At 45.1% G+C, this 24,949-nt stretch overlaps 1 protein-coding gene and 1 long non-coding RNA gene across 5 annotated transcripts in view; one reads left to right on the top strand and one right to left on the bottom strand.

Moving 5' to 3' along the window:
• Window positions 1–24,949, bottom strand: part of KIAA1549L (KIAA1549 like) — a 286,722-nt gene that overhangs the window by 107,717 nt on the left and 154,056 nt on the right. For 3 of the 4 annotated variants that reach the window (XM_068261355.1, XM_068261352.1, XM_068261354.1), the window contains 4 exons: window positions 22,081–22,244; window positions 16,722–16,897; window positions 13,064–13,191; window positions 10,039–10,065 (listed from right to left, as the gene is read on the bottom strand). In XM_068261355.1, coding sequence (XP_068117456.1) covers window positions 10,039–10,065; window positions 13,064–13,191; window positions 16,722–16,897; window positions 22,081–22,244 — 495 coding nt within the window. The remainder of the gene's footprint in view (window positions 1–10,038; window positions 10,066–13,063; window positions 13,192–16,721; window positions 16,898–22,080; window positions 22,245–24,949) is intronic. The other variant, XM_068261353.1, reaches the window with a different exon arrangement.
• On the top strand, window positions 216–13,497 carry LOC137538925 (uncharacterized). Its single transcript, XR_011024902.1, has 3 exons — window positions 216–251; window positions 9,897–10,000; window positions 13,389–13,497. It is a non-coding gene; the product is annotated as an uncharacterized lncRNA (long non-coding RNA).

Below are 24,949 nucleotides of genomic sequence, written 5' to 3'. Positions count from 1 at the left end.
GCTCAGGAGATCATTTTTTGTATTCTGTTTAAAATAACTTTTGAACTCTGCAATTAAAAAAAGTATTAGAAAAGTACTTTCAAAATCAAGAGTATTTTCTTACTTGCAGGTGGCTTAAATGGCATTTTGTTTTATAATGTGAAAATATCACCTAGGAGAAAATGTCACCATCGCTGAACACACAACATGTCGAACCTTTAAAAAGATGGGCAAAAGCACCAGAACATCACACTGGGTGCTAATCCAGTCAGGTAGGAATGAGAAACTGAGGCTACAATTTGCACATAGTCACCAAAACTGGACAACACAAGACTGGAATAACGTTGCCTGGGCTGATGACTTTCTATTTCAACTGGGACATAAAGATACTACGGTCAATAGCTCAGGCTACAGGAAAAAAGAAAGTCCCAGAGCTCAACTGTGTATAGTAATTTCAGTACCAGGGAGTCGACCAGTCAGCACCTGGATCCATCAAGGTGCAAATTCAATTAGACCAGCACAGAAAGGAAGACTGGGTCTCCACCTGGATTAGTGCAGTTATAGCAAAGCGATTTTTATTCCACAGCAGCAAAAAGCACACAACGTTTCGGCGCTAGGCCTTTGTCAAGTGTCACTTGACAAAGGCCTAGCGCCGAAACGTTGTGTGCTTTTTGCTGCTATGGAATAAAAATCGCTTTGCTATAACTGCACTAATCCAGGTGGAGACCCAGTCTTCCTTTCTGTGCTGGTCAATAGCTCAGGCTGCCAGGACTGGATTTACCATAAGTCACTGTAGGCACGTGCCTACAGGCGCCTGATGATGGAAAGGCTGCTCACTCTCCTCCCCAAGTGCCCCCCTCTATCCTTACCTATGCAGAGTCCTGATGAGAGGTTACTCACCAGGGTCTCTGCATTTGATTGACCACATCTACCTTCAGTTGGTAGCAACTCTAGCTACCTAATACTTGGGGGCCCCTCTGCCTACTTAATACTGAGGATAGCTCTTGCTACCTTGTACTAAGGGGCACCTGTAGCTACCTATGATGGATAAGGGAAGTGACAGCTAGGACAGCCAGCACACTTGCGGTGCGGTTCAGCAGGGGTTTGTGAGTTCATATAGAGCAAAATCTAGGGTGCCAGGACATCTGTGCCTATAGGCTCCAGGGATGTAAATCTGGGCCTGCAGGTGTAATGGGTTGAGGGACATTTTCTTGGCACACTTTGGGCCCCTTGGTACAAAAAGGGTGTCTTAGTACTTTTGCTGACCATGCTTCTCTGTTTATGACCGCAGTGTACACATCTTCTGATGGCTACTTCCAGCGGGATTATGAACCATGTCACTAAGCTCTCACATCATCTCAACCTTTTTCTTTAAGACAACAATGAATTCACTGTACTCCATAGGCCTCAACAGCCATCACATCTCAATCCAACAGAGCTCCTTTGGGATGTGGTGGAACAGGAGAATCACATCATGAATGTGTAGCCGACAAATCTGCAGCATCTGCATAATGCCATCATGTTAGTATGGACCAAAGTCTTATTATTTGAAAGTAGAATAGTCCAACAGTGACATAGTGTGATGTAACAACACGGCGTTACTTATATATGGAACGCTCAGCCTCAGACGACATAGTTATTACTGAAGTTAATGTCAAAATGGGTAAGATGAAAGATTTAAGTGACTTTAAATGAGGAATGATCGTTGGTGCAAAAACTGGCGCAAGCATCTCTGAAACAACAACTCTTTTGGGATTTTCTCGCCCAACAGTATCTTGGGTGTTTAGAGAGTGGCAGTTGAGAAACAAAACTTCAAGCGAAAAGGACTATTCTGTTCAAATAAGGCTGGTCAACAAGAGAGAGGTAAAAGGCGAGTAGCACGCATAGTCCGCAGCAACAGAAGGGCAACAACACAAATTAAAGTGAACCTCCAGACTAAAAATCGACTCAGCAGCACTGAAAAGGCCTGGTGTTTCTTTAACAGTTTCACAGCATCAGAATTTTGTTTCTCTTATACAAGCCTCATTTTTAGCTGCACAGAAGAAAACTGCCCGGGCATTTTTCCCCTGATGCTGTGCAAAGCATGATGGGATTTTTGATGTTGTTGTTCTCATTCTGCTGTTTTGGTGAAATTTATATTTATTTAATTTTGAATTTGACATTTGAAGCCTAGCTCTTGCAGCTGGGAGGGGTTATCAGGACACAGGACAGTTGGAACTGTGTCTCATGCTCCCTGTCACCTCCTTTCAACCAAAAAGATGGCTGCCCCCATGACAAAGATGGCAGCCCCCATGAATCACAAACATTTGCCTGTTCTTTTAAAACAGGGTGGGTAAAAAATGATATTACCTATCTATTCTAATTAACATAACTAATGTAACTTAATGACAGTATGTTTGTTTAGGCTGACGTTCCCCTTAAAAGATGAATTCAATGCAGGTGCATCACAAAGCATATCCCAATGCACAACAAAACAGATATGCAAAGCATGGGCTTTAGCAGCAGAAGACCATCAAGAGGGCCTTTGGTATCACAGAAAAAAAGGAAAAGATGCCTGTTGTGGGCCCTTGCCACTGTGCTCGATTGGTCTCAAATTGGTTTGAGGAACATCAATCAGAGCATAGCCTGCTTCCATGGCCAGCAAAGTCCCCTGACCTCAATCCTTTTCAGCGTTTGAGGGATGAAGTCGAAAGATCACTTTAAAGCTTGGAAACGCCACCGTCCAATCTGACCCAACATAGAGCTGCCATTATGTCATCATGGGCCACCATTCATCAGCAACAGCATCAGCATCTTGTTGAGTCCATAACAAGAAGAATATCAGCTGTGATCAGAGCTAAAGGTGGACCAGCTCTTTATTAGAGAATGTCTCTACTTTTTGGCTACTCAGTGTATATTATATTGTAAAATGTATATAAATAAATTATAGTTGATTCCACAAATACTTTTTGTGTTCTGTAAACAAAAATTCCCTGCATTGAACACAAGTTCCCTGAGATGTTTTCTTATGTAGGTCAACTATATATTTGGTATCATAAACCCAAATGCTAGGTGTAAATATATTTTATGGAAATCTTATTACAGTATTGCCTTGCTATATGTGGTAGGCTACAAAATGCAGTAGTGTGAAGCTTCTGTCAAGCCTAAGCATTCTAGACTCCCGTGATGAGTCTTTACTGCTAATGCTGTAGGTCAAGTCGTTCCGCGTTACTACGGTCGTATTTTCACTCTAACCTTGACAGCTTAATGCAAGTTATAGCTCATAATCAGAGCCCCTTTGTGACCATTACGGTGCATGGAATTGCTGCCAACATGCTGATAAAATCTTGATTATCGCAGTACAGCACAAGGCTAAAAAACAGTGACAGACATTGTGCTCCTTTGTTGGCTAGAATTGCTGATGCTGGGATGAAGTGGCACTCTGCACTGACATCTGGGATGCCTAAATAAAGGAGCATTGACACCTGAGGTCCACAAACAGCAAAACACTGAGAGCTGGGATCCAAAACGATAGCCTATTAACACTGGTGATAGTAGAACAACACATGCTCAGTTGAAATACAGAAACAATAACAACAATAGCAAAAAAACACCTGCATTGTAAGGAGGCTCATTAAAGTAACTGGAGCTTTACAGCTACAGTCATGTACTCAATCACACTTGACCCATTTCCTCTCTAGTCACTATGGAGACTGAGTTAGGGTATTTGGATTAATCATATATAGATATTGTGGAATGCACCCACCTCTCACTTGAAGTGAGGAATCTATTGGGATTACTGAACTATATGACTCCTGTGCAGTACATAAGCAACAAATACACACTTAGGCCCAGTGCACACCAAAAACCTCTAGCAGATCCTCAAAATGATAGAGGTTTTTGAAGCAGATTTCAAAGCGATTCTAGGCATGTTTAGAGGGGTTTTCTAAACATGCCAAGCGTTTTTTGGAGCGTTTTTGTGTAGCAGATTTTATATTTTGTTACAGTAAAGCTGTAACTGTAACAAAAACACCTGGAAAACTGCTCTGATGTAGCGTTTTTCAGATCGGTTTTCCACTTTCCTATACTTTAACATTGATGCAGAAAAGCCTCAGAAATCTAAAAAATGCTGCAGCCCCCGAGTTTGCATTTGAGGGAAAACAAACCGCTCTGGTGTGCACCATCCCATCCACTTTCATAAGCCATGCGGTTTTCCTCCTGCAAGCGTTTTAAAAATGCTCCAGAACCGCTCTGGTGTGCACCAGCCCTCACACTGGTCTAAATATCACAGATCACCACCACGCTGTTAATGCAGATCTGTAAACAGAAGTACACTAAAACGGGAAGGGTTCTCTAGAAGGGTTGATACTGCTATCAAAAGTCAAATACTTGGAGAAATCCTTGATGCATGTAATAAAGAATATGAGAGCAGAGTCTAAGATGGATAGACAGCATATTGTGGAGCTATGAACATGCCTATGCAAGAACTGAATGAAGCAGTGATTGACAGACATATCGGGCGTGCAGGCATACATATGGTCACAAAGTGTCGGAGTGAATTTAAAGAGAATCTGTACTCTAAAATTCTTACAACAAAAAGCATACCATTCTATTCATTATGTTCTCCTGGGCCCCTCTGTGCTGTTTCTGCCACTCTCTGCTGTAAACCTGGCTTGTAATTGCCAGTTTTAGGCAGTGTTTACAAACAAACTAACCAGCGTGTGATAGGCTCACATGAGCAGAGTGTGTGAGTCATACAGAGCCTGCAGGGGGCCTGGAGAGGGTGTGTATAGCTTCTAGCCAATCGCAAGCAGCCCTGCACATTCCAGTCTGAGTGCCACAGCCCGACAGAGCCGACAGAGGAGAGAAGATTAGATCATATAACAGAGATAATACAGCCACTGTGCAAGTAGGAAAGGCTGCAGTAAGCCAGACCACATTAGAACAGGCATAGGAACTTATAGGATAGAAGAAATAAGGATGAAAATTTGTTTACAGAGTTTCTTTAACAAATAAAGGGGAGGAACCCTAAGGTAAGTTATTGATTTCCATTTAAACAATGCACATTGCCTGGCTGCCCTACTGATCCCCTGCCCCTGATACTTTCAGCCGTAGACCCTGAACAGATCAGATGTTTGTGATAAAAAAAAATCTGACTGGATTAGCTGCATGCTTGTTTCAGAAAGATCAACAGCACTGCAAGCTACTGGTAATGTCTAAAAGGAAATAAATATGGCAGTCTCCATATGCCTCTCACCTTGGGTTCACTTTTGTATAGCACTTTTCTCCTGTCGGACTCAAAGCGCTCAAGAGCTGCAGCCACACTGACATATGGGGTTCAAGATCAACAATAAGCTTATTACTGACTTGAAGGGGCCAAGAACAAAACTACAATCAGACATTGGTTCAGGTGCATAGGTGCACTTACCTTTGTTGCCCAAGAATACTAACTAAGCAATCATTTACTTGTGCAGGGTTTAAGTCAGCCTCACACTAACACATTAGGTTCAAGAGCAATGGTTCATTGTCACATTGTTCCCAAGAATAATATCACACTAGCACATAGGGCTCAGAAATAAGACAATGAATGAATAGTGTTCCAAAACAACGACACACTGACATAAGTGTCCAAAAATAAAACCACACTGCCAAATGGATTCCAAGAACAATATCATACTGACTTCACTGGGTCTGATTTACTGAGACTTTTTAGGATGGAGATCACTTAGGACTCTTTCACAGTGGTGCGGTGCGGTATTTTACCGCAGCCTACCCCTAGGGCAATAAAAATGTATGGGTTAAATCACGAAGTCTGCGGGGCGCTGTGTCGGAAGTACCCTATGTAATGCGAGTGCATACCTATGTTACCATGCAGCTCCTGCGGCAGACCGGGAGTCATGTAAGTCTATGGCGACATGCGTGTTTTTAAATGAACCGCCGCAGTTTTACATGTCGCACATGCGTGGAAGCGTATTTTAGCAATACGCTTCCACGCACGTGATCGATTCGCCAACAGGAAGTGAGCGCCACTTCCTGCTTGACCAATTTCCAGGCAGGGGTTACCACATACTAACGTGGTAATCCCCAAAGGCGTGTTTTGGTGGTGCAGCCCTAGGGCCACACCGCACCGCTACTGCCGATCTATAGAGTGAGGCCAGTCTAAAGGTTATTGCCGACCCTGTAAACCTTGTCTGGTCTAACAAAAAATTGAATCTTTTTTTTTAAAGGTTCTTGCTGCAGGAGCCTCTGCATAACTGAAATTACACAGTCATTAATTCAATACCTTTCAGTTTGGTTCAGTATGACTTTTGCTATGTAATAACCACCAATTTGGAATGACAGAGCTTGTAGGTTTGCCTATGTTTTCTTATGCTTCTCAGCCAAAAGAACTTACAATTATCAGGTTTACTGAATGCCATGCTGGATTTGAGGCAAGGCCACAAAGGCCATGACCTAGGGTACCAGGAAGCAAGGGGCGGGCAGTGGGCTGCCAAACATATAAACCGCAGTAGTCACAAACCCAGGTCGTGTCACAGGAGCGAGCAGTGGAGCACTGGTCCTGTGCTCCCCCCACCCTGTGCTGTGGTCCTTCCAAGGGCAGGGTTTGAAGACAGTGGGCCTTGTGTGGTAAAATGTCTAAATCCCGCCCTACTGAATTCTAGGCAGAAAAAGGTTTTCAAAAAAACTGTCCAGGGGAAATGACCAAAGGGATTCCAAAACAGCAATACACCTGAACTGGCATGCAGAAGAAAAGAGCCTTCTAGAATAGAAATAGTCTTCTAAATCCTCTGAGGAACATAACTGCCTCATGCATGGCAAAGCTAAGACAGTGTAAGTGAAGAGACAATACAGGGTGTGGTCCTTTCAGTTTACTGCAAGGTGTCAGCTGGATGTAGGGAGATGCATTACCTCAGGATTCGGCACACTGCCATAAGCTGAGTTCTAAATGCACCAATGGTTTCACTCAAGTGCAGTCATTGCTATCCTTTACTAAGTGGCTCTCCTATGCCAATCTTATCGCGTTTCACAGTTCTGGTAGATATCAATTTGAAATAGTATTTTGAAAGGAAGTTCTCCACTCTTCAAACCCCATGTCACGGACTGTCACAGTCAAATGCATTCAAAACAGAAAGTTAGTGTTTCATCTTCTTAATGGACAATTCATCCAGACATTAAGGGATCGGTTTACGAAGGTTGGAGAAGCGTGGAGGACAAAAATGATCCACCAAATTAGGATTGGATTTTTAAAAATCATCTGCTATGAAGGGGAAAATATTTGCAAGCCTTACTTGGGTCATGACAGTCATAGTGGTATTCCCAAGAGGTTAGTAAATTGGTGATTATGTGGCTACATGTGCAGCAAGCAGAGTTAGAACATTTAAAAAAAATCCATGAAATATTAAATATATTAAAATTCTAGCAACTGCAGAAGGATAAACAGTAGTTCACAAACGTTTCTGAAGTTCTCACTCTTTTCTGATACAGCACAGGTGAGGGCTGCAGTCAGAAGTAGTAGCATCAGGTAGCTTTTTGGTGCCCCCATATAGCTGTATTAGGTGGACAGTGTGCCCCACTGTAGGGGTCATCGGCGCGGGGTACAGGACGGGAGGTACATTTCCCCATTATTTGGACTGTGGTCCCTTTAAAACGAGATGTGTACCTGGAAGGGGAGTCCGGGTATTGTTTGGCAGCAAGCCAGTTTACTGCCTTTGTTGTTTTTTCCGGGGCCGGACTTCCTGGAAGGGGAGTTCGGGTATTGTTTAGCAGCAAGCCAGTTTACTGCCTTTGTTGTTTTTTCCGGGACCGGACTTCTGGAATGGGAGGAATGGAAGGGCAGGCCTTCCTATTCCACCCAGGTGCACACCTGATTTTCTGTAGAGCTGAAGGGAAGCTCTAACCTATTTGCATATCAGGAAGCAGCTCTCACGCAGTCAGTGTGGAGTTGATGTGGAGGAGCATGTGTGCTGCTGAGCTCCTGACTGTCTGTGTGGAGACATTGCTGGAAGCCAAACCATACATTGGACTGCTGTTTGTGTGGTTTTGGCTTAAATGAACTGTACCTGAATAAGCTGGGCTATTACTACTGCTATATGGACTACAAAGCTGACGTAAGCTTGCCATTTATTTTGCAATGTCTGCTGGTGTAAGCTGTTTATGGCTTCAAAATAAACCGACTTTGTGTTTTATACAACTGAGTACTGCGTGCTGGCTGCGAACCCCTAAACTTCACACCCACATATAACAATTTTAGGTGGTATTTGTTCCCTGACCCCCTTTAACCTGTTTACAGCTACAATCAAGTTATCCCACTTTATGATAATGCACAAAAAGAAATGGGAAGCTTGGTATTATTTCTTTGTGCCCCCTCTATCAGATGGAGCTGTAGGCAGCTGCCTATACTTAAAATAGCTCATGACCCAGATAACGGTTGTAAACAACTGTCACTTAATTACAGACTTTAAAAAAATAAATAAATCCATTCTGGGCTTGCTGGATATATCATGTTGTTCACTGTTCTCCATACTTAATGCAGGTCTGAGATGAAAAAGTAACTATAACAAGTAACTTGTCTATATATCTTATCTAATGTTTAGATAGTTTACACAGCAAATCTAGCTGCAAATAGTTTCAAAAGTGTATGATTATTTATTGCTGTGATACAATGAGGGCAGCCATGTTCTGTTTGTCACACTACATTGAGGCAAGCTGATAGCATCTCCAGCCTGTGGAAAATGTTACTCCTGCCTCCTCCTTCCCCTCCCCTCTGCCTCTGAAATTTCTGGCTAGTAACCTCCTCCCCCTCCTGCCCAGACTGAGCTCCCATAAGCCCTTGCTACCTGAAACTGAGTGCCAAGGCTCTCTGAAAAGCTGTGGGCGAGGCTTGTTTAGTTTATAGGGAATTAGAGTATTAAAACAAAACAAAAAAAGTATTTGGCTTGAGCAGGGGCGGCGCCAGGTGGGTGCTTTGGGTGCTGAAGCACCCCCTAAAATCCCCCAAGCACCCTATTAGCACCCCCTAAAAAAACAGGTACTGATTTGAATTTTTTTTTTTCGTACAGCGCCGCTCTGTTGCTTTAATTTTTCCCAGGCACTAGCCTAGCCCACTAGCCCAGCCCCAGCCCCGTCTAGCACGCCACTCACGCTGCTGTGCTCTGCTCAGGCTCCCCCTTGCTGTGTGCGCCGCGGCGATTGACGCCAGACGTTACGTGCGCAGCGCACGCTGACATGACGTCACTCAGCATAAAATTGCGCATGCCGCTTGGTGTCAGTGTGGTGAGGGCAGAGCCGTGGGCGTGAGGAGAGAGGGAGCCCGGAGCGTGGAGACGAGAGACGAGCAGTGAGAGAGAGACTGTCAGTCAGAGCCTGGACTGGAGACAGAGAGTGGGGCGGTCTAGAGTCGGAGAGAGGAGAGCCAGTCCAATTGTGTGAGTGAGGGAGGCCCAGTTCAGCGCGGGCGGGCGGGGGGCCTGGGCCGGGGCTAGGCTGGCTCACACTCTAATCCTGTCAGTGTAATATCCATACTATATTTATATAGCAATAACATCTTATCAAGCACTTTACAGAGTACATAGTCAGGTTCTCGGAAGAGCTCACAATCTAATCCGACCATACTCTTATATCCTACCATATCATTATGTCTTTATATAGCACTGGAATATACTCCGGCACTTTACCACGCCGCTCTTCTGTTGGTCACGCCCCTCTTTTTGGCCACCCCCCTCTTTTTTGCTACGCCCCCAAAAACCACCTAGCCCCCCCTTCAAAATTATCCAGCACCTGCATAGCACCCCCCAAAAAAATTCCTGGGGCCACCACTGGGCTTGAGGAATGCCCTATAAACTATATGAAAGGAACACAATTATGCAATGAGTAAAAGTTTATCTCGGATCCACTTTAAGTAAATCAGTCTAAGTGTGAAACATAATTGTTTCTTTTAGATGGACCTCAGTGTGAGCATCCATAAGACGTCTATCATCAGTCAATGCAGACAGTAAAGGAGAGATGGGTTAATTGAGAGCCACGGGCAAACAACCTTAATACGGTATGTTAGTTACAGAAGAATAACATTGATATTCTTACCAATTTTGTGTTTTTGTTTTTTAAGACCTAAATTTTAAAGAAGAAAAGATATCTTAGGGTTATGCTATATAAACGTCATAATCTATTGTGTATTTAGTATGAATTTAGTCTGCCTATATACATATATTTCACCAAACCTGCTTATAAGAAATGATATTGGTGTTTGTCCTCTTATCACTATCACACTCAAGTCAATGAGGGAGAGGAAACCTCTGGTGATCAACACAGACATCAAATGAGGTCTTAAAGGACCACTATCGTGAAAAAATATAAAATGTAAAATACATGTATACACATAAAAATAAAAATAAGCCATAAATTACTTTTCTTTTATGTAGCTGTCACTTACAGTAGGTAGTAGAAATCTGAAAGAAATGACTGAAAGAAAAGAGTTCATCTCTTCATGGGGAGTTCTCAGCATGCCCTTTATTCTTAATAAAGACATTCCCTGAAAAGGATTTATACAAAGATGCTGCCCAGACCCCCTGCTCGCTGTACTCTTTTTTCGCAGTTGGACGGAGCAACTGACATTCTCTAAGTGGTTTTGAAAATAATGAAAACCTGAGAATCCCCCCGAAGAATGAGTAGATGGGCTAGTCCAAAACCTGTCGGTTCTGTCAGATTTCTATTACCTGCTGTAAGTGACAGCAACAAAGGAGAAAAATAATTTACGGCTCATTTTACTCTGGACGAAATGTACTTCGTATTTGTACGTGCTTACATGTATTTAAAATGTTATGAGTTTTGCAATAGTGGTCCTTTAAATGGAATAATCAACATTCATCAATATTTCTTCCTTTTTGAACGTCACTCATTACCATGCGCTGCAAAATGGTAAGTTCATGTTTATATAATTTATGAGACTATGTACAGTAGTTATTCTTCTTTAAAATAACATTGGTAATAAATAGGGGTTGGCTAATTGGGTACAGGAATTATCCAGTGCAATCACTTCTCTGTTTTCAGCTACTGGAGACTAGAAGGGATATAACCTTACTGCATAGACTCCAGCATTGCATAGGAATGAATATGTGCTCTGCACTAAGGTCTGCCTGTACTAAGATTACCAGTGCCAAGAACACATGCAGTATGTGACCACAGCACAGACATTCCAGCACTGGCTAGAGCCAGGAAATGCACTGTGGAACTACCAAATTAGGTGAGTTGTTAGGAGGTTTAGCATGTTAGTGAGGTTAAAGCCTGGTACATACCTTCAATTTTGACTGGCCAATGAGTGGCCACTATTACCACCTCCATGTAATATGAGGGTCAACAGGTATTGAATGTTATGAACAGATTGTGTAGGTAAACCCTCACACTACATAGAGATGGTAAAACCGGTCTGACTGTTGAGGTTATGGCATTCATTTTCTTCATTACTTCTATTTCACACAATCTGCACCCTCAGGTACAAAACCTGGTTTCTGCCAGGGTTTACTAGCTCTCTTAGGGGGACGACACCCCCGGCACTGTACTCCCTAATGTTAAATGTCCCCCCGGTGCCCAGAACAAATGATATATTATCTGTCCGTGGCCGCCACTTGTCCTCTGCTGGCTCCGGGCATTCTCCGTTCTCCATACACGCGCGCCCCATGTGGTTGCCTAGTAAGGACGCACGTGTTGACGTCAGACATCACACACATGGCTATGTTACTAAGCGAGCACATGGTGTGCGTGTTTGGAGAACGGAGTGTGCCCAGAGCCAGCGGAGGACAAGTGAAGGCTGCGGACAGGTAATGTATCACTTGCACGGGGCACAGAGGGGAAAGCATCGGGTTGGCGAGGCGGTAGGATGTGGTGCCACAAGGCCGATCGATTCCTGATCAGTTTCTGCAGTAAATTGATCGGGAATCGGCCTGCGGTGTATGGGCAGGCATCAGATCTCTCTCCAATCAGATTCGATAAGAGAGAGATTTGTCTCTTGGTCGAATCTGCCCATCATCGCTAGATGTATGGCTACCTTTAGGAATAATTCATGTAGAGGGCTGATGTTAGACATAGAAAGGGGGAAAGTAAGTGATAATCATACTTTTAGGTTAGGGCATTGCTCAGGGGGGAGATCTACCATCAGGCATACATTTTATTTTTTTGAGGGGGAAGGCATAGTCTTAAATAAAGCCTGTAACGAGAAAAAGTTTCCCTTGGGGGTACTCAACTCGGGTGGGGGAAGCCTCCGGATCCTATCGAGGCTTCCCCCTGTCCTATTGTGTCCAACAGCGGTCTCGCTGTTCCCCTCCGAACAGCAGGGATGTAAATATTTACCTTCCTGGCTCCAGCGCAGGCGCAGTATCAGCTCTCTGCTCGGGGATAGGTGGAAATAGCCGATCGCTATCGGGCTGCTCTACTGCACAGGCGCAAGTCTCCTGCACCTGCATAGTAGTGTGGACTCGACAGAGATCGACTATTTCCGTCTATTTCTGTGCTAAGAGCCTAACAGCGCCACCCGCTGGAGCCAGGGAAGGTAAATATATCAAGCCTTGTCAGGCTTGTCGAGCCAGGATTGTGGGAGACTTTGGGGGAGCCAGCGCTGGATTGCCTGCTGCTACAGGGGTGGGGAAAGCCTCATTGGGACCCTAAGGCTTCCCCCTCTCAAGGTTAGTACCCCCCAGGGGACGTTTTTTCAGTACAGGGTCTCTTTAACCGATATGTACTCTGCTCTGAATGCATCAATTATTTAAATATATTTATACCCCTCATTACATCTTGAGAGTTTAATGGCATGGTGGAAAATGGCACAAATGGTATTTACAAATATAGGGCAGATTGCTTTTTTTTCTCAATTCAGTTGCATAAAATTTGAGCAAAAGCTAAGTAGTGGCTCCTAGCAACCAATGTGGTCTATATTGTTAAATGAAACAAAGATTCCAATGTGAATCTCTGGGTCACCATTGCAGTGTCATTTTAGCTTTCTCTGCATGTGACTTGATAAATGTGGCACTACATACTGGCTGGCATGCTCTGCCTCTGGTGTTACTGAGGACTTGCTGTCAGCAGATGATGTATAGTACTAGAGTTACCCTCTCACCATTCCACTTGCGCGCTTCATCCTTTGTCAGTCTGTGCTGAGCCATTCCTTTCTGCGGAGTGCTCCTGTCTGAACTGGCATCCTCTGATTCGTTGCTGATGACGGAACCGTTTTCACAAGGCGACCGGCTGCAGGTTACCATAGAAACACAGACAAGTGTTAGGCATCCTTCCTGGGACTCACGTTATGAAAATGTCAGAGATTGTGTAGGCAGTGGGGGCTATTGTCACTATCTGTTCTATCACTTACTCACCCACTAACACTCCACTTTCCCTGACGCAGCCCTGTAACACCACTGTCTTTATTTCTGTCTATTCCTTTGTAGGCTAATAGGCGTCTACTAGAATATTGAAATATTGTTCAGAAGGATTCCACAAACGACCATAAATATGGGACGACTGCTGTGTAGTCAGAACAGATCAGGTGATCATCTCATGTGCAGTAGTGGCTGCAGACATCTCCCCCCGCTAGCTACATTACAGGTAGTCCCCGACTTACAAATGCCCGGCTTATGAACGACACTCCATTACAAACAGCACGAAAATAGGAACAAGTAAAAAAAAAAATAGACCTTATACTAGTTCTGATATAGTTCTTGAGAAAATAAACCTAAAAAAATTCAAAGAAAAATGTTTTTTTTAAAACTCAGTAAAATTACATTTTGCTGTGGTACACGATACTATAGAGAAAGTTCCAAGTTCTGCATACACCTGCAAAAGCAAACCTGTGATCCAGCCCTGGATAAAGGGGTCCAGAAGATGGCACAAAGGGGGACAGGGATGAGAGGTAGTGCAGAGGGACACAGTGGAGGCAGAGGTGGCACTCAGGGGGACAATGAAGGCAGAGGGGAGAAAATGTGACACAGAGGGGGACATTGGGGGCACAGGTGGGCACAATGGAGGAACAGGGAACAGAAATGGCACCATGTGTTCCGACTTACGAATGGATTCAGGTTAAGAACGAACCTACAGTCCCTACCTTATTCATTAACCGGGGACTACCTGTGTATGTGTTTTCTATGCATTTCGTCATACAAGAACATTTCATTGGCACTGATTTCATAATGTGCCATTTATGTGTTTTTAAATGAACTGCAAGGGTGACCTTAGTGTGTGATTCCGAACAACATTTTTAAGGCTAGGAACACACTTGCCTGTGCAGAAATGCATGAGTTTTCTGCCTTGTGCATTTCTGCGTTTTGTGACTTTTGGCTGTGCTTTTTTGTATTGCGTTTTTTTTTTATTATTTCTGGCAGCAAAGTTTGTGCATCGGGCCTCATATGTCTTGTCAAACGCATTGAAAAAAGACCGCCAAATCACAAATGCAATGCACGTTTTTTACATTTTTTTAAGCTGTTTCTATGTGAATTGACCACTCCCCTCAGCACCTGCTTTTCCCTTAACGGACACCTGAAATGAGAGGGATATGGAGATTGCCATATTCATTTCCTTCTAAACAATGCACATTGCCTGGCTGTCCTGCATATCCTCTGCCTCTAATACTTTTAGCCATAGACCCTGAACAAGCATGCAGATCAGGAGTTTCTGATTTAAGTCTGACTTAATTAGCAACACACTTGTTTCTGGTATGATTCAGACTGTACTGCAGGCAAAGAGATCAGCAGAATGCCAGGTAACTGGTATTGTTTAAACGGTAATAGATATGGCAGCCTTCATATACCTCTCACTTCAGTTGCGCTTTAAAATACAAGTCCCAATAGGAATAGCATGCCCACTAGACATTACATCTGTTAGTTTCCTACCGAGCAGTAATTGCACCTTGTGTCAGCTGCTGACACACACATTGCCATTCAGTTGCAACCGGATAGCACTCGTTCCCTGGCAGATTGGTGGCTGAACCGTTTGGCAAGGGCACAGTTCACTGCCCATATCTAACCGTCTAATATGTCCCAAGTGGGAGTTGCAAACACTTGGAGCCCAGTAGCATATTTTAACTGCTTAAACCTAGGCAAAGCTTCCTGGATCACTAATATTCAGCAATTATTTCCACCCCACTACCCAAGACAACCTTAAAGGGACTCCGAGCAGTGCAGAAACTATGGAAAGATGCATATCATTTTAAAGCTCTCTTTCTCCTCTTTCCAATGATATATAAACCACGTTTATATATCGAATATATAGGTATATATATAGGTGTCGTCAGAAAGAGGAGAAAGAGAGCTTTAAATTGATATCCATCTTTCCATAGTTATATTGTATTACACAGGGCGACTTTTTCTCAAAGTCAGCAGCTCCATTCAGCAGAAAAAGTCGCCCTGTGTAATACAATGTAACTATGGAAAGATGGATATCATTTTTAAGCTCTCTTTCTCCTCTTTCTGGCGATACCAAAAATCGTCACCCTACGCCTTTTAGTTTTCTCGTGATCGAAGTCACGGTCGCGGCAATTTCGATCACGAAAATAGCGAAAACTAAAGCTGGCCATGCACTGGCCCGATTTGCCGCCGTTTCGACAGCAGATTCGATCACTGGGATCGAATCTGCTGCCAATATTTCGCACTAAACGCACCCGCCGATCCGATTTCCTTCCGAAATCGGATCGGTCCGTCGATCGCGCCGTGCGGGAAATTACCGTCGATCGCCCGCAGGTGGGGAGCGCGTCGCTAGCGGCGGCCGATCCGATGCAGGTATACATTACTTGACGCTGGCTCCCGGGCATCTTCTCCGCGCTGCACCGCTCTGTTCCTGCTCCATCCCAGCGTACATTAACTTCCTGTGTCACTCCAGTGACCAGGAAGTTCAACTAGAGGGCGCTCTATTTGAACTTCCTGGTCACGGAGTGACAGAGTGTACGCTGGGATGCGGTGCAGGATGCTGGAAAGTGGTGCAGTGCGGAGAAGAGGACCCGGAACCAGCTTCAGGTAATGTATACGGGGGGAGGGGGGGAGGGGAGACAGGCAGCACGATTCACAATCTGTTTGCAGTAAAGGCAGCCATACGATCCCTCTCTGATCAGATTCGATCAGATAGGGATCTGTCAGTTGGTCGATCTAATGGCAAATCGACCAGTGTATGGCTACCTCTAAAGGCATAGGGTGGTGGTTAATATATCATTGGAAAGGGGAGAAAGAGAGCTTTAAAATGATATGCATCTTTCCATAGTTTCTGCACTGCTCGGAGTAAAGAGGAACTCCAGTGAAAATAATGTAATACAAAAAGCGCTTCATTTTTACAATAATTATGTATACATGATTTAGTCAGTGTTTTCCCATTGTAAAATATTTCCTCTCCCTGATTTACATTCTGACATTTATCACATGGTGATATTTTTACTGCTGGCAGGTGATGTCATTGGAAGGAGATGCTGCTTGCTTTTTTGGCAGTTGGAAACAGCTGTAAACAGCTGTTATTTCCCCCAATGCAACAAGGCTCCCACAGTGTGATGTCGGAACCATGTTGCTGTCGTCACACTGTGGGAAGGGTTTCACCACAATATCAGCCATACAGAGCCCCCTGATGATCTGTTTGTGAAAAGGAAAAGATATCTCCTGGGAAAGGGGCTATCAGCTACTGATTGGGATGAAGTTAAATTCTTGGTTACGGTTTCTCTTTAAATACTCCTTGGCTCACATATATTTCTTATGTACAGTATATGCTCATTTGTACAGTGATATCAGTACTGCTGTTTCAGCTCTAACCTTTTTCTTGTATCTGACGATTTTAGCATCTTTTCTGTGCTCCCATCTTTGGTGCTGTCCCTTTCTTGTGACAGGTTCAGCGATGGCACTACAGTCTCATGAGTGACAGGAAGGACGTCCTCATCGCCTCCTTGTTGCCCGAGGTGCTGTTTTGCATAGTCGAAACCTTGGACTGGCTGTATGATGAAACAGAAGAAACATTAGGGAGAGATTTATTTAAGGACAACTGAAGTGTGAGGGATTGGGAGGCTGCCATATTTATTTCCTTTTAAGCATTATCAGTTGCCTGGCTATCCTGCTGATCCTCTGCCTCTAATACTTTTAACCATAGACCCTGAACAACCATGGAGCAGATCAGGTGTTTCTGACATTATTGTCATATCTGACAAGATTAGCCGCATGCTTGTTTCTGGTGTTATTCAGACACTACTGCAGGCAAATAGACCAGCGGGGCTGCCAGGAAACTGGTATTGTTTAAAAGGAAATAAATATGGCAGCCTCCATATATCCCTCACTTCAGTTGTCCTTTAAGTGAAAGTCAAGATTGGTGAGACACTTCAAGAGCCCAGTAATCAGAGAATTGGTAATTGGATTTACTGGTAATCTGATATTTTAGGTTTTGGTGAGTCTCGCTCATCAATTGCCTAATCTTAACCAGTCCCCTTAATGGTGAAGCTATCTGCACGTTATACATTTTTTTTTAACAGATTAGAAGCTATGAAAATTTATTTTAAAAAGGAGGTCTCCTTGATTGATGCTGAATCGTTTTGACGATTGGACATTGATCATGAACCAGAGGCATGACTACTTTGTGCCAGGCCACCCTGCCCCCGACTACCATAGGGCTTCCTTCCGAGTAGGGATGATCGGAAAGAGCAAATCCCGTTCCACCGGAATTGTGTAATCCCGCCAGCGCTAAATTCCGTCGCCATTACATTTCCGCAGAATTTTGCGGATTTCCGCAGAATTCCGCATTCGGGCGGAAAAATTAAAGTAATCAGAAATGAAACCTCATTTTTGATAAATGGTAGCCCATGGGACCTAGCGGCTGTTCCACCGGTCCTTTTTTTTTTTTTCATTTATTTATTTAAAAAAAAAAATGTTTTGCAGCAGCAGCAGGAGGTGTCGCTTACGCCATGGGACCTAGGACCTAGCGGTGGTCCCATGGCAGTCATTTTGGCACCGCAGGAGGTGTCGCTTAAGCCATGGGACCTAGCGGTGGTCCCATGGCGGTGGTTTTGGCGCCGTAGGAGGTGTCGCTTAAGCCATGGGACCTAGCGGTGGTCCCATGGCGGTGGTTTTGGCGCCGCAGGAGGTGTCGTGTAAGCTTTGGCACCTGGCGGTGGTCCCATGGTGGTGGTTTTGTCGCCTCAGGAGGTGTCGCGTAAGCTTTGGGACCTGGCGGTGGTCCCATGGCGGTGGTTTTTGCGCCGCAGGAGGTGTCGTGTAAGCTATGGGACCTATACAAATTGGTTGGGATAGCAAGATAGTGAGATAGCTAGGGAGCTGGTTGCTAACATAGGATTGATTGGTTTTTGTTAAGACTGTAATTGGTGCTGAAATAATTCCGATTTTCATGCAGAAATCCGTTTGGGTGGTGTTTGTAAGCCTCTGATTGGTTCAGAAATTCCTATTTTCATGAAGAAATCCTGTTGTTCTTACTTTAAGCTTCTTCTAGGGGCTTCCTTGTGATTGGTGTACAAAAATCAGCATTTCGCCGGAATTACGCATCGTTCCGCGGAATTTCCGCTATAGCGCTATAGCAATCGCATCACATCCGTCGCATCGGAACGGAACCACCAAATTCCGTCCGGAATCGCGGAAAAATTCCGCAGAATGCGGTGAGAATCCCTACTTATGACAGGGGTTGTGGAGGCTATTGTTACTCCCCTATCAAAAACATCAGTTCGGTAAGTGATCGAGAAGCCAAATTGTAATGATGTTGCAATCAGAAGCACTATAAATGCAAAGCTCTAGCCTATAGCTTTCTAGTGCAGTATGCAGTACAGAGCTTGTAGCTGCACTTTAGGTTACCTAAGGACCCCAGTAATGACAGTCTTTGGACTAGTCCATCTCCTCTTGGGGGATTCTCAAAGTTTCCTTTTTTTTTCTCCAAAAGCACTACCTGGAAAAAATCTATACAAACATGACACTCGTCCGGCCTATGTGCTATCCTGGCAATTGGCCTGTGCCCCTGTCATCTGGGGAGTGCTTTTGAAAATAAAGGAAATCCTGAGAATCCACCATTAGGAGCTCGACTAGTCTAAAACCTGCCGGTTGGAGGTCAGAGGCATCAGATCAGTACTATAAGTGACACCTACTTAGCAATGTATTTTAAACTGCATTTTTAACTCTCAGACAAATGTGCCTTTTACATGTATGTGTACTCCTGTATTTTCCATTTTGCAGTATTTCAGGAGAGTGGTCCTGTAACCTGTATGTGGTAAGAGCTGCCAGTGCTATGAGAAGGCTGCAGGAGGACACACAGCAGATTCTGCCGGCAGTGACAGGCATCAAGCCAGTTCGTACAGCCTGTCTGTTAGCACACATTCCATTAATAAATCTCTTCAGATCTGTAAACAAGACCCGGAAGAAAATTAATTTTCAGAGAATGTAGCTATGCCGTTTGCCAAATCCAAGATCCATGAAAGCATTATGAAAATGAATTGCTGGATGTTGTGATATTATGTGGAAATCAATATAACAAACCCTGTTAATGCCCAACGCTGGAGTCCAATCCATCCACTGTGTGGAAGTGAGTAACCAACACAACATCACGTAGCGGATGGGCTCCCCACAGTGTACACTGCCTAATGCTGTGCCTGGGAAATGGGGGAGGGCTTGTGGATTATGGATTCCTAGTCAGTTTGCAGGTGATGTATTATTTCCATTCCATTTAGGGCTTGTTCACACTAGGGGCGTTTTCTGCCTTTTTTCAAGCGCAGGCGATTTTTAAGATCGCTCACAAAACGCTTGTGCAATGAATCTCTATGAGAAGGTTCATATCGGCGCGGTCCGCGCGCCGCGCATTCAGCAAAGCGGTGCCTGGACCATTTCTGGGGCGATTTTGCCTCAATGGAAGGTATAGGAAAAACGCAAACTTTCACAAAATCGCTTTGTGTAGCGATTTATTTAACGTTTTTAGGAATAAATACATTGGATTTATTTTTCTCCGGGTCAAAGAGTTCACTTCCTGACTTGCGTCAGGGAGTGAATTAAAAAACCGCTCAGGAAAAGCGCTTAGAAAAGAGCTTTTCACAAAAACGGAACGCCCACCCAAGCGCCAGGGATTGGAAAAAAAAATCTCAATAAAAAAAGCCCAAAGTGCGAGTGGAACGCAATGTGAACGAGCCCTTACTGCTTATCCTCACATTCAGGCCAGTTTCACACTGCCAACCAGCGTTTTTGATGCAGTGCGATTCGATGATCACATCCCACCATCCAAAAACAGCCTTCGGGATTTACGCAATAATACGCGGTAATCCCCTTTTTGCGGCGAAATGCGAAAACGGTTTGAAAAAAAACTGCATCGACATAGACTTACTCGCTCGACAACGCACGGATGCTCTTGCGGCAGATGCGCCTCTTCCGGAGCATTGCATCCAGTGTGAAAGGCCCCATAGACTTTCCCTGCCCTAGTGTCACCCTGAGGTAAAAAAAAGGGTAATGCAACGCAATGTAAACGTCCCGTTGTGAAAGGGGCCTAAAGAGTATCTCAAAGAGGGAAAGAACGAACCCTTCCAGTACAAATAGGGATAGCTGGAAATGCCCATTTCCGATTCCGCAGGCATTCCAATTTTCGCCACTTTCCAATTTTCCGATTTCCGACTATCCATTTTTCCAAATTCTGAGGAGTTAAAAAATTGGAAAAACAGGAAAATCAGTCTTGTGATTGCTCTACAATTACCGTACTCTCTGATTGGTCAAATGATTCGGAGTTCTGTGATCGAGCTAAAATTGATGAGTTGCGGTAAATCAGGTTTCTGCAAAGTTCCGATTTCCTCACGAAATTTCAATTACGCAGAATCCGAATGAGCATCACTAACAACTATATAGATTGCAAGGATATTACCAAGCTTAGCTCTGTGTGTTGCTATCTTTGTCTGATTGTAGTCAGGCAATGGCCTTGGCCTCAGGTGGCATTTGGAAGTGATAATGATGCATTATAGTAAACACACTGCCAGGGCCGGGCCGAGGCATAGGCTGGAGAGGCTCCAGCCTCAGGGCGCAGTGTAGGAGGGGGCGCACAATTCATTCAGCTGTCATTCCTAATTGTGTAGGAAGCAGAGAGAAATAAGAAAAGGGGATACATAGCAGTGACTGCAGGCCAGATAACTAGATATTAAGGTGTTGGGGAGGTTGTGGGCCCTGTGGCCCTCTTAGTCTAATAGCAAACAGTGTGTGATGGCTGGGGTGGCAGGGATGGAGGGGCGCACTTTGGTGTCTCAGCCTTGGGTGCTGGAGGACCTTGTCCCGGCTCTGCACACTGCCAATACAATTGTATGGACATGTTCACATCTCTGCGTTGCAACAGATCATGGGCCTTATACAATTCACAAACTCACCAGCAACAAGCGCTGGCAGGCTCTAAAATTAGGCGACGGGACTGTTGCCTAATTCGATTGCATTTAGCACCCGGCCTAAGCAGGTGAAAGTTTCTTATGCCCATGTCCCGCCAGCTTCTTTAGCGGAGCAGTAGAGAAAGATGAAAGACGCTATAATAGCAGCCCAGGGCCCGCCTAAATAGGACGCGTCTTTAACGGCAAGGGTTAAAGTTAGGCACTGGAGGGGGGGGGAGGGTTAAAGTTAAGTGGGAGGGGTTAGGGTGAGTGTGATTAACGCAGTGTGAGGGCAGTGTGATTAACGCCTCACACTCACAAATAGCCGCTATATAAAAATAGCAGGTGCTGACGGCATCTAGAAAGAATACTTGCGCCCTTTTTCCCTGTGCACTTCTTCCTTACCCCCATAAGACTATACTTTTTGAAATTTAAGCACCCCCCCTTAGGGACCCTGTGCACGGCCCTGGTGATATACAATGCTCCACATACCTGCATGGTGTAATCTGTGATCAGGTTGAACAGGTGGCAGAAACAGGGCCAGATTTAGTAATAGGCACAGCAGGCAGGAGCCTGGAGGCACCAGTGTGCTTAGAGGCCGCTGACACAGGTTCAAGAACCCGCATGCATTCACCTTCCTGGAGCCACACTAATGTCACCAACCCTTGGAGCATAGAGAGATGGATAGGTGGGCTGAATGGGACTGCTTATCCAGCCCCTCACATCCATCATTTCTTTAGGCATAACCACTATAAAATACTGTAACTAAGTGCAGCCTGGATGTCTTTCCAAAACACTACCTTTGTCCTCGGGGGCATGTTGCCCATACTATCAGTCTTGAAGTCGCTTTTGTTCTTCCGGCAGAGGACAGCAGTGATGATAATGATGATGACAGTGACAACGGCAATAGGGGCCAACACAGCTGCAATAATCCATAGGTTGTTTGGCGGCTTCTGTACGACAGCTACGAAGGAAATAAATAAACGTATTAACCGTATGTGTGCATGGTTTGCATTTTATATGTGCTTGAAAATACTGTAGTTACATTTGTGTTTTGAGTGGAATTTGATCTCAACCACCCATTGAATTTTAAACAATAAGAAAAGGACATCAAATGCAAGATAATAGGACAGGCTGTGAGAGATCTCAAAGCAAAAGAAAATCAAACATAATTCAAGTGAAGGTCAAAGTAGAACTAAAACGTTAATTTTATTTTGTTTGGGACAAAGCTTACCAAGTCAGGGTTTTATTTCTGTCTGAACTTCTGTTGTGGACCAGTTTGTTTATTACCTGCCCCCACTGATGTAACAGATATTAAAACTGAAAGAGGAAGTCCCATCAACAAGGATCCAGACAGAAGTAAAACCCTTCCCTGCTCTATCTAGATATAAAAATAGATTGTGGCTGAAACGCCGCCTTTAACAGTGCTCTGCAAGAACTCATTCACAATCCAAACAATGCATTTGCGTCAGAAACACATTTAAAGGCAAAAAATAAATAAAAATAAAGTCCATAAGCCCTAAGGCCCGGTTCACATTAGCGGTTGCTATCCGGAATCGCCGTGCCGTCGCCGTGCCGGAGCCGGACCGCATGCGGACCGGAGGAAACGGACGCACGGCATAGCAATGAAAGTCTATGCGACCGTTCACATGCGTCCGTTTCGTCCGGACCGGAGCCGGACCGGATCCGGACTCCGGCGTCCGTTCCAACATGCGCTATTTTTTGGTCCGGCTGGTCCGGCTGACGTATCCGGACCGGAGCCGGAATGTTGCATCTGGCCAATGGAAACCAATGAGAACCGGAGAGCGCACAACACACTGGCTATAAAAACCGGATGTTATACCACACTTCCTATGCTGACTCTATGGTATAGTGGCCATTTTGGATGGGGACCACATGGCACCAGCGTTCACAGAGTGGAGCAGCAGTGACTTCATGCTGGAGCTCTTTGGCAGCAACATGTCTGACGATATGTCTGATAACGAGGGGGTGAGGCCCTACACATCAGAAGACCTCATCCTACAGGTGCAGCAGGTACCAGCCCTGTGGGACAAGGGGGATGCGGACCACAGCAACATCAAAAAATGCAGAGGCCTGTGGAAAAAAATTGCCAAGCTGTATGTGGAGGACTTTGAGCACTTGAGCAAGAGACAGCAAGGCACAGAGGGTATGTTGACTAGAAGTTTTTTGGGGGGGCTTGTGGTTAGCTTGTGATGTATTCCACTTTTGCTATGGATTTGTGTCACCCACGTGTTGCCCACCCACCTGTTCCCCACCCACCTGTACCCCACCTGTGATGTATCCCACCCACCTGTGATGTATCCCACCCACCTGTACCCCACCTGTGATGTATCCCACCCACCTGTGATGTATCCCACCCACCTGTGATGTATCCCACCCACCTGTACCCCACCTGTGATGTATCCCACCCACCTGTACCCCACCTGTGATGTATCCCACCCACCTGTGATGTATCCCACCCACCTGTACCCCACCTGTGATGTATCCCACCCACCTGTGATGTATCCCACCCACCTGTGATGTATCCCACCCACCTGTACCCCACCTGTGATGTATCCCACCCACCTGTGATGTATCCCACCCACCTGTACCCCACCTGTGATGTATCCCACCCACCTGTACCCCACCTGTGATGTATCCCACCCACCTGTGATGTATCCCACCCACCTGTACCCCACCTGTGATGTATCCCACCCACCTGTGATGTATCCCACCCACCTGTACCCCACCTGTGATGTATCCCACCCACCTGTGATGTATCCCACCCACCTGTGATGTATCCCACCCACCTGTACCCCACCTGTGATGTATCCCACCCACCTGTGATGTATCCCACCCACCTGTACCCCACCTGTGATGTATCCCACCCACCTGTGATGTATCCCACCCACCTGTGATGTATCCCACCCACCTGTACCCCACCTGTGATGTATCCCACCCACCTGTGATGTATCCCACCCACCTGTACCCCACCTGTGATGTATCCCACCCACCTGTGATGTATCCCACCCACCTGTACCTAACCTGTGATGTATCCCACCCACCTGTACCCCACCTGTGATGTCTCCCACCCACCTGTGATGTCTCCCACCCACCTGTGATGTCTCCCACCCACCTGCGATGTACCCCACCTGTGCACATAAAACATACACAATGACCAATTATTAAACATCAATTTATTGTAAAAAATTAAGACATTTAAAATCACTTAAAAACTTGAAACTCCAAAATAAACACATTTCAACAAAACATATTAAAAACCAAACATTCACCCTCGTCCTGGTGGTGTGGTAAAATAAAGTCTCAGTTGGTCCCTGTTCCGCAGTGACACTACCCTTGGCCTGGTTGCATACCTCCGCAGGGGCATTAGTGGAAGCACATTCAGGGGTTCCGGAGTCTCTCTTTCCTCCTGCCGCACAAAGCTGTGGAGGATGCATGCTGCCTTCACCACAACAACTGCGTTGCCCGGTTTCAGCAGCATGGGCGTGTGGAACACCCTCCACTTTGACACCAGGATCCCAAATGTGCACTCCACCATTCTCCTTGCACGGCTCAACCGAGCATTGAAGTGTAGCTGCCTGGCATCAAGTCCCCTGTCTGGGTACGGACGCATTACATGGTCGGACAGGGCGAAGGCCTCGTCCCCCA

Source organism: Hyperolius riggenbachi, chromosome 11, assembly GCF_040937935.1.
Source record: "Hyperolius riggenbachi isolate aHypRig1 chromosome 11, aHypRig1.pri, whole genome shotgun sequence".
Lineage (NCBI taxonomy): Eukaryota > Metazoa > Chordata > Amphibia > Anura > Hyperoliidae > Hyperolius > Hyperolius riggenbachi.
Note: the sequence above shows the minus strand (reverse complement) of the source record. Positions and strands in the feature narration are given on the sequence as shown.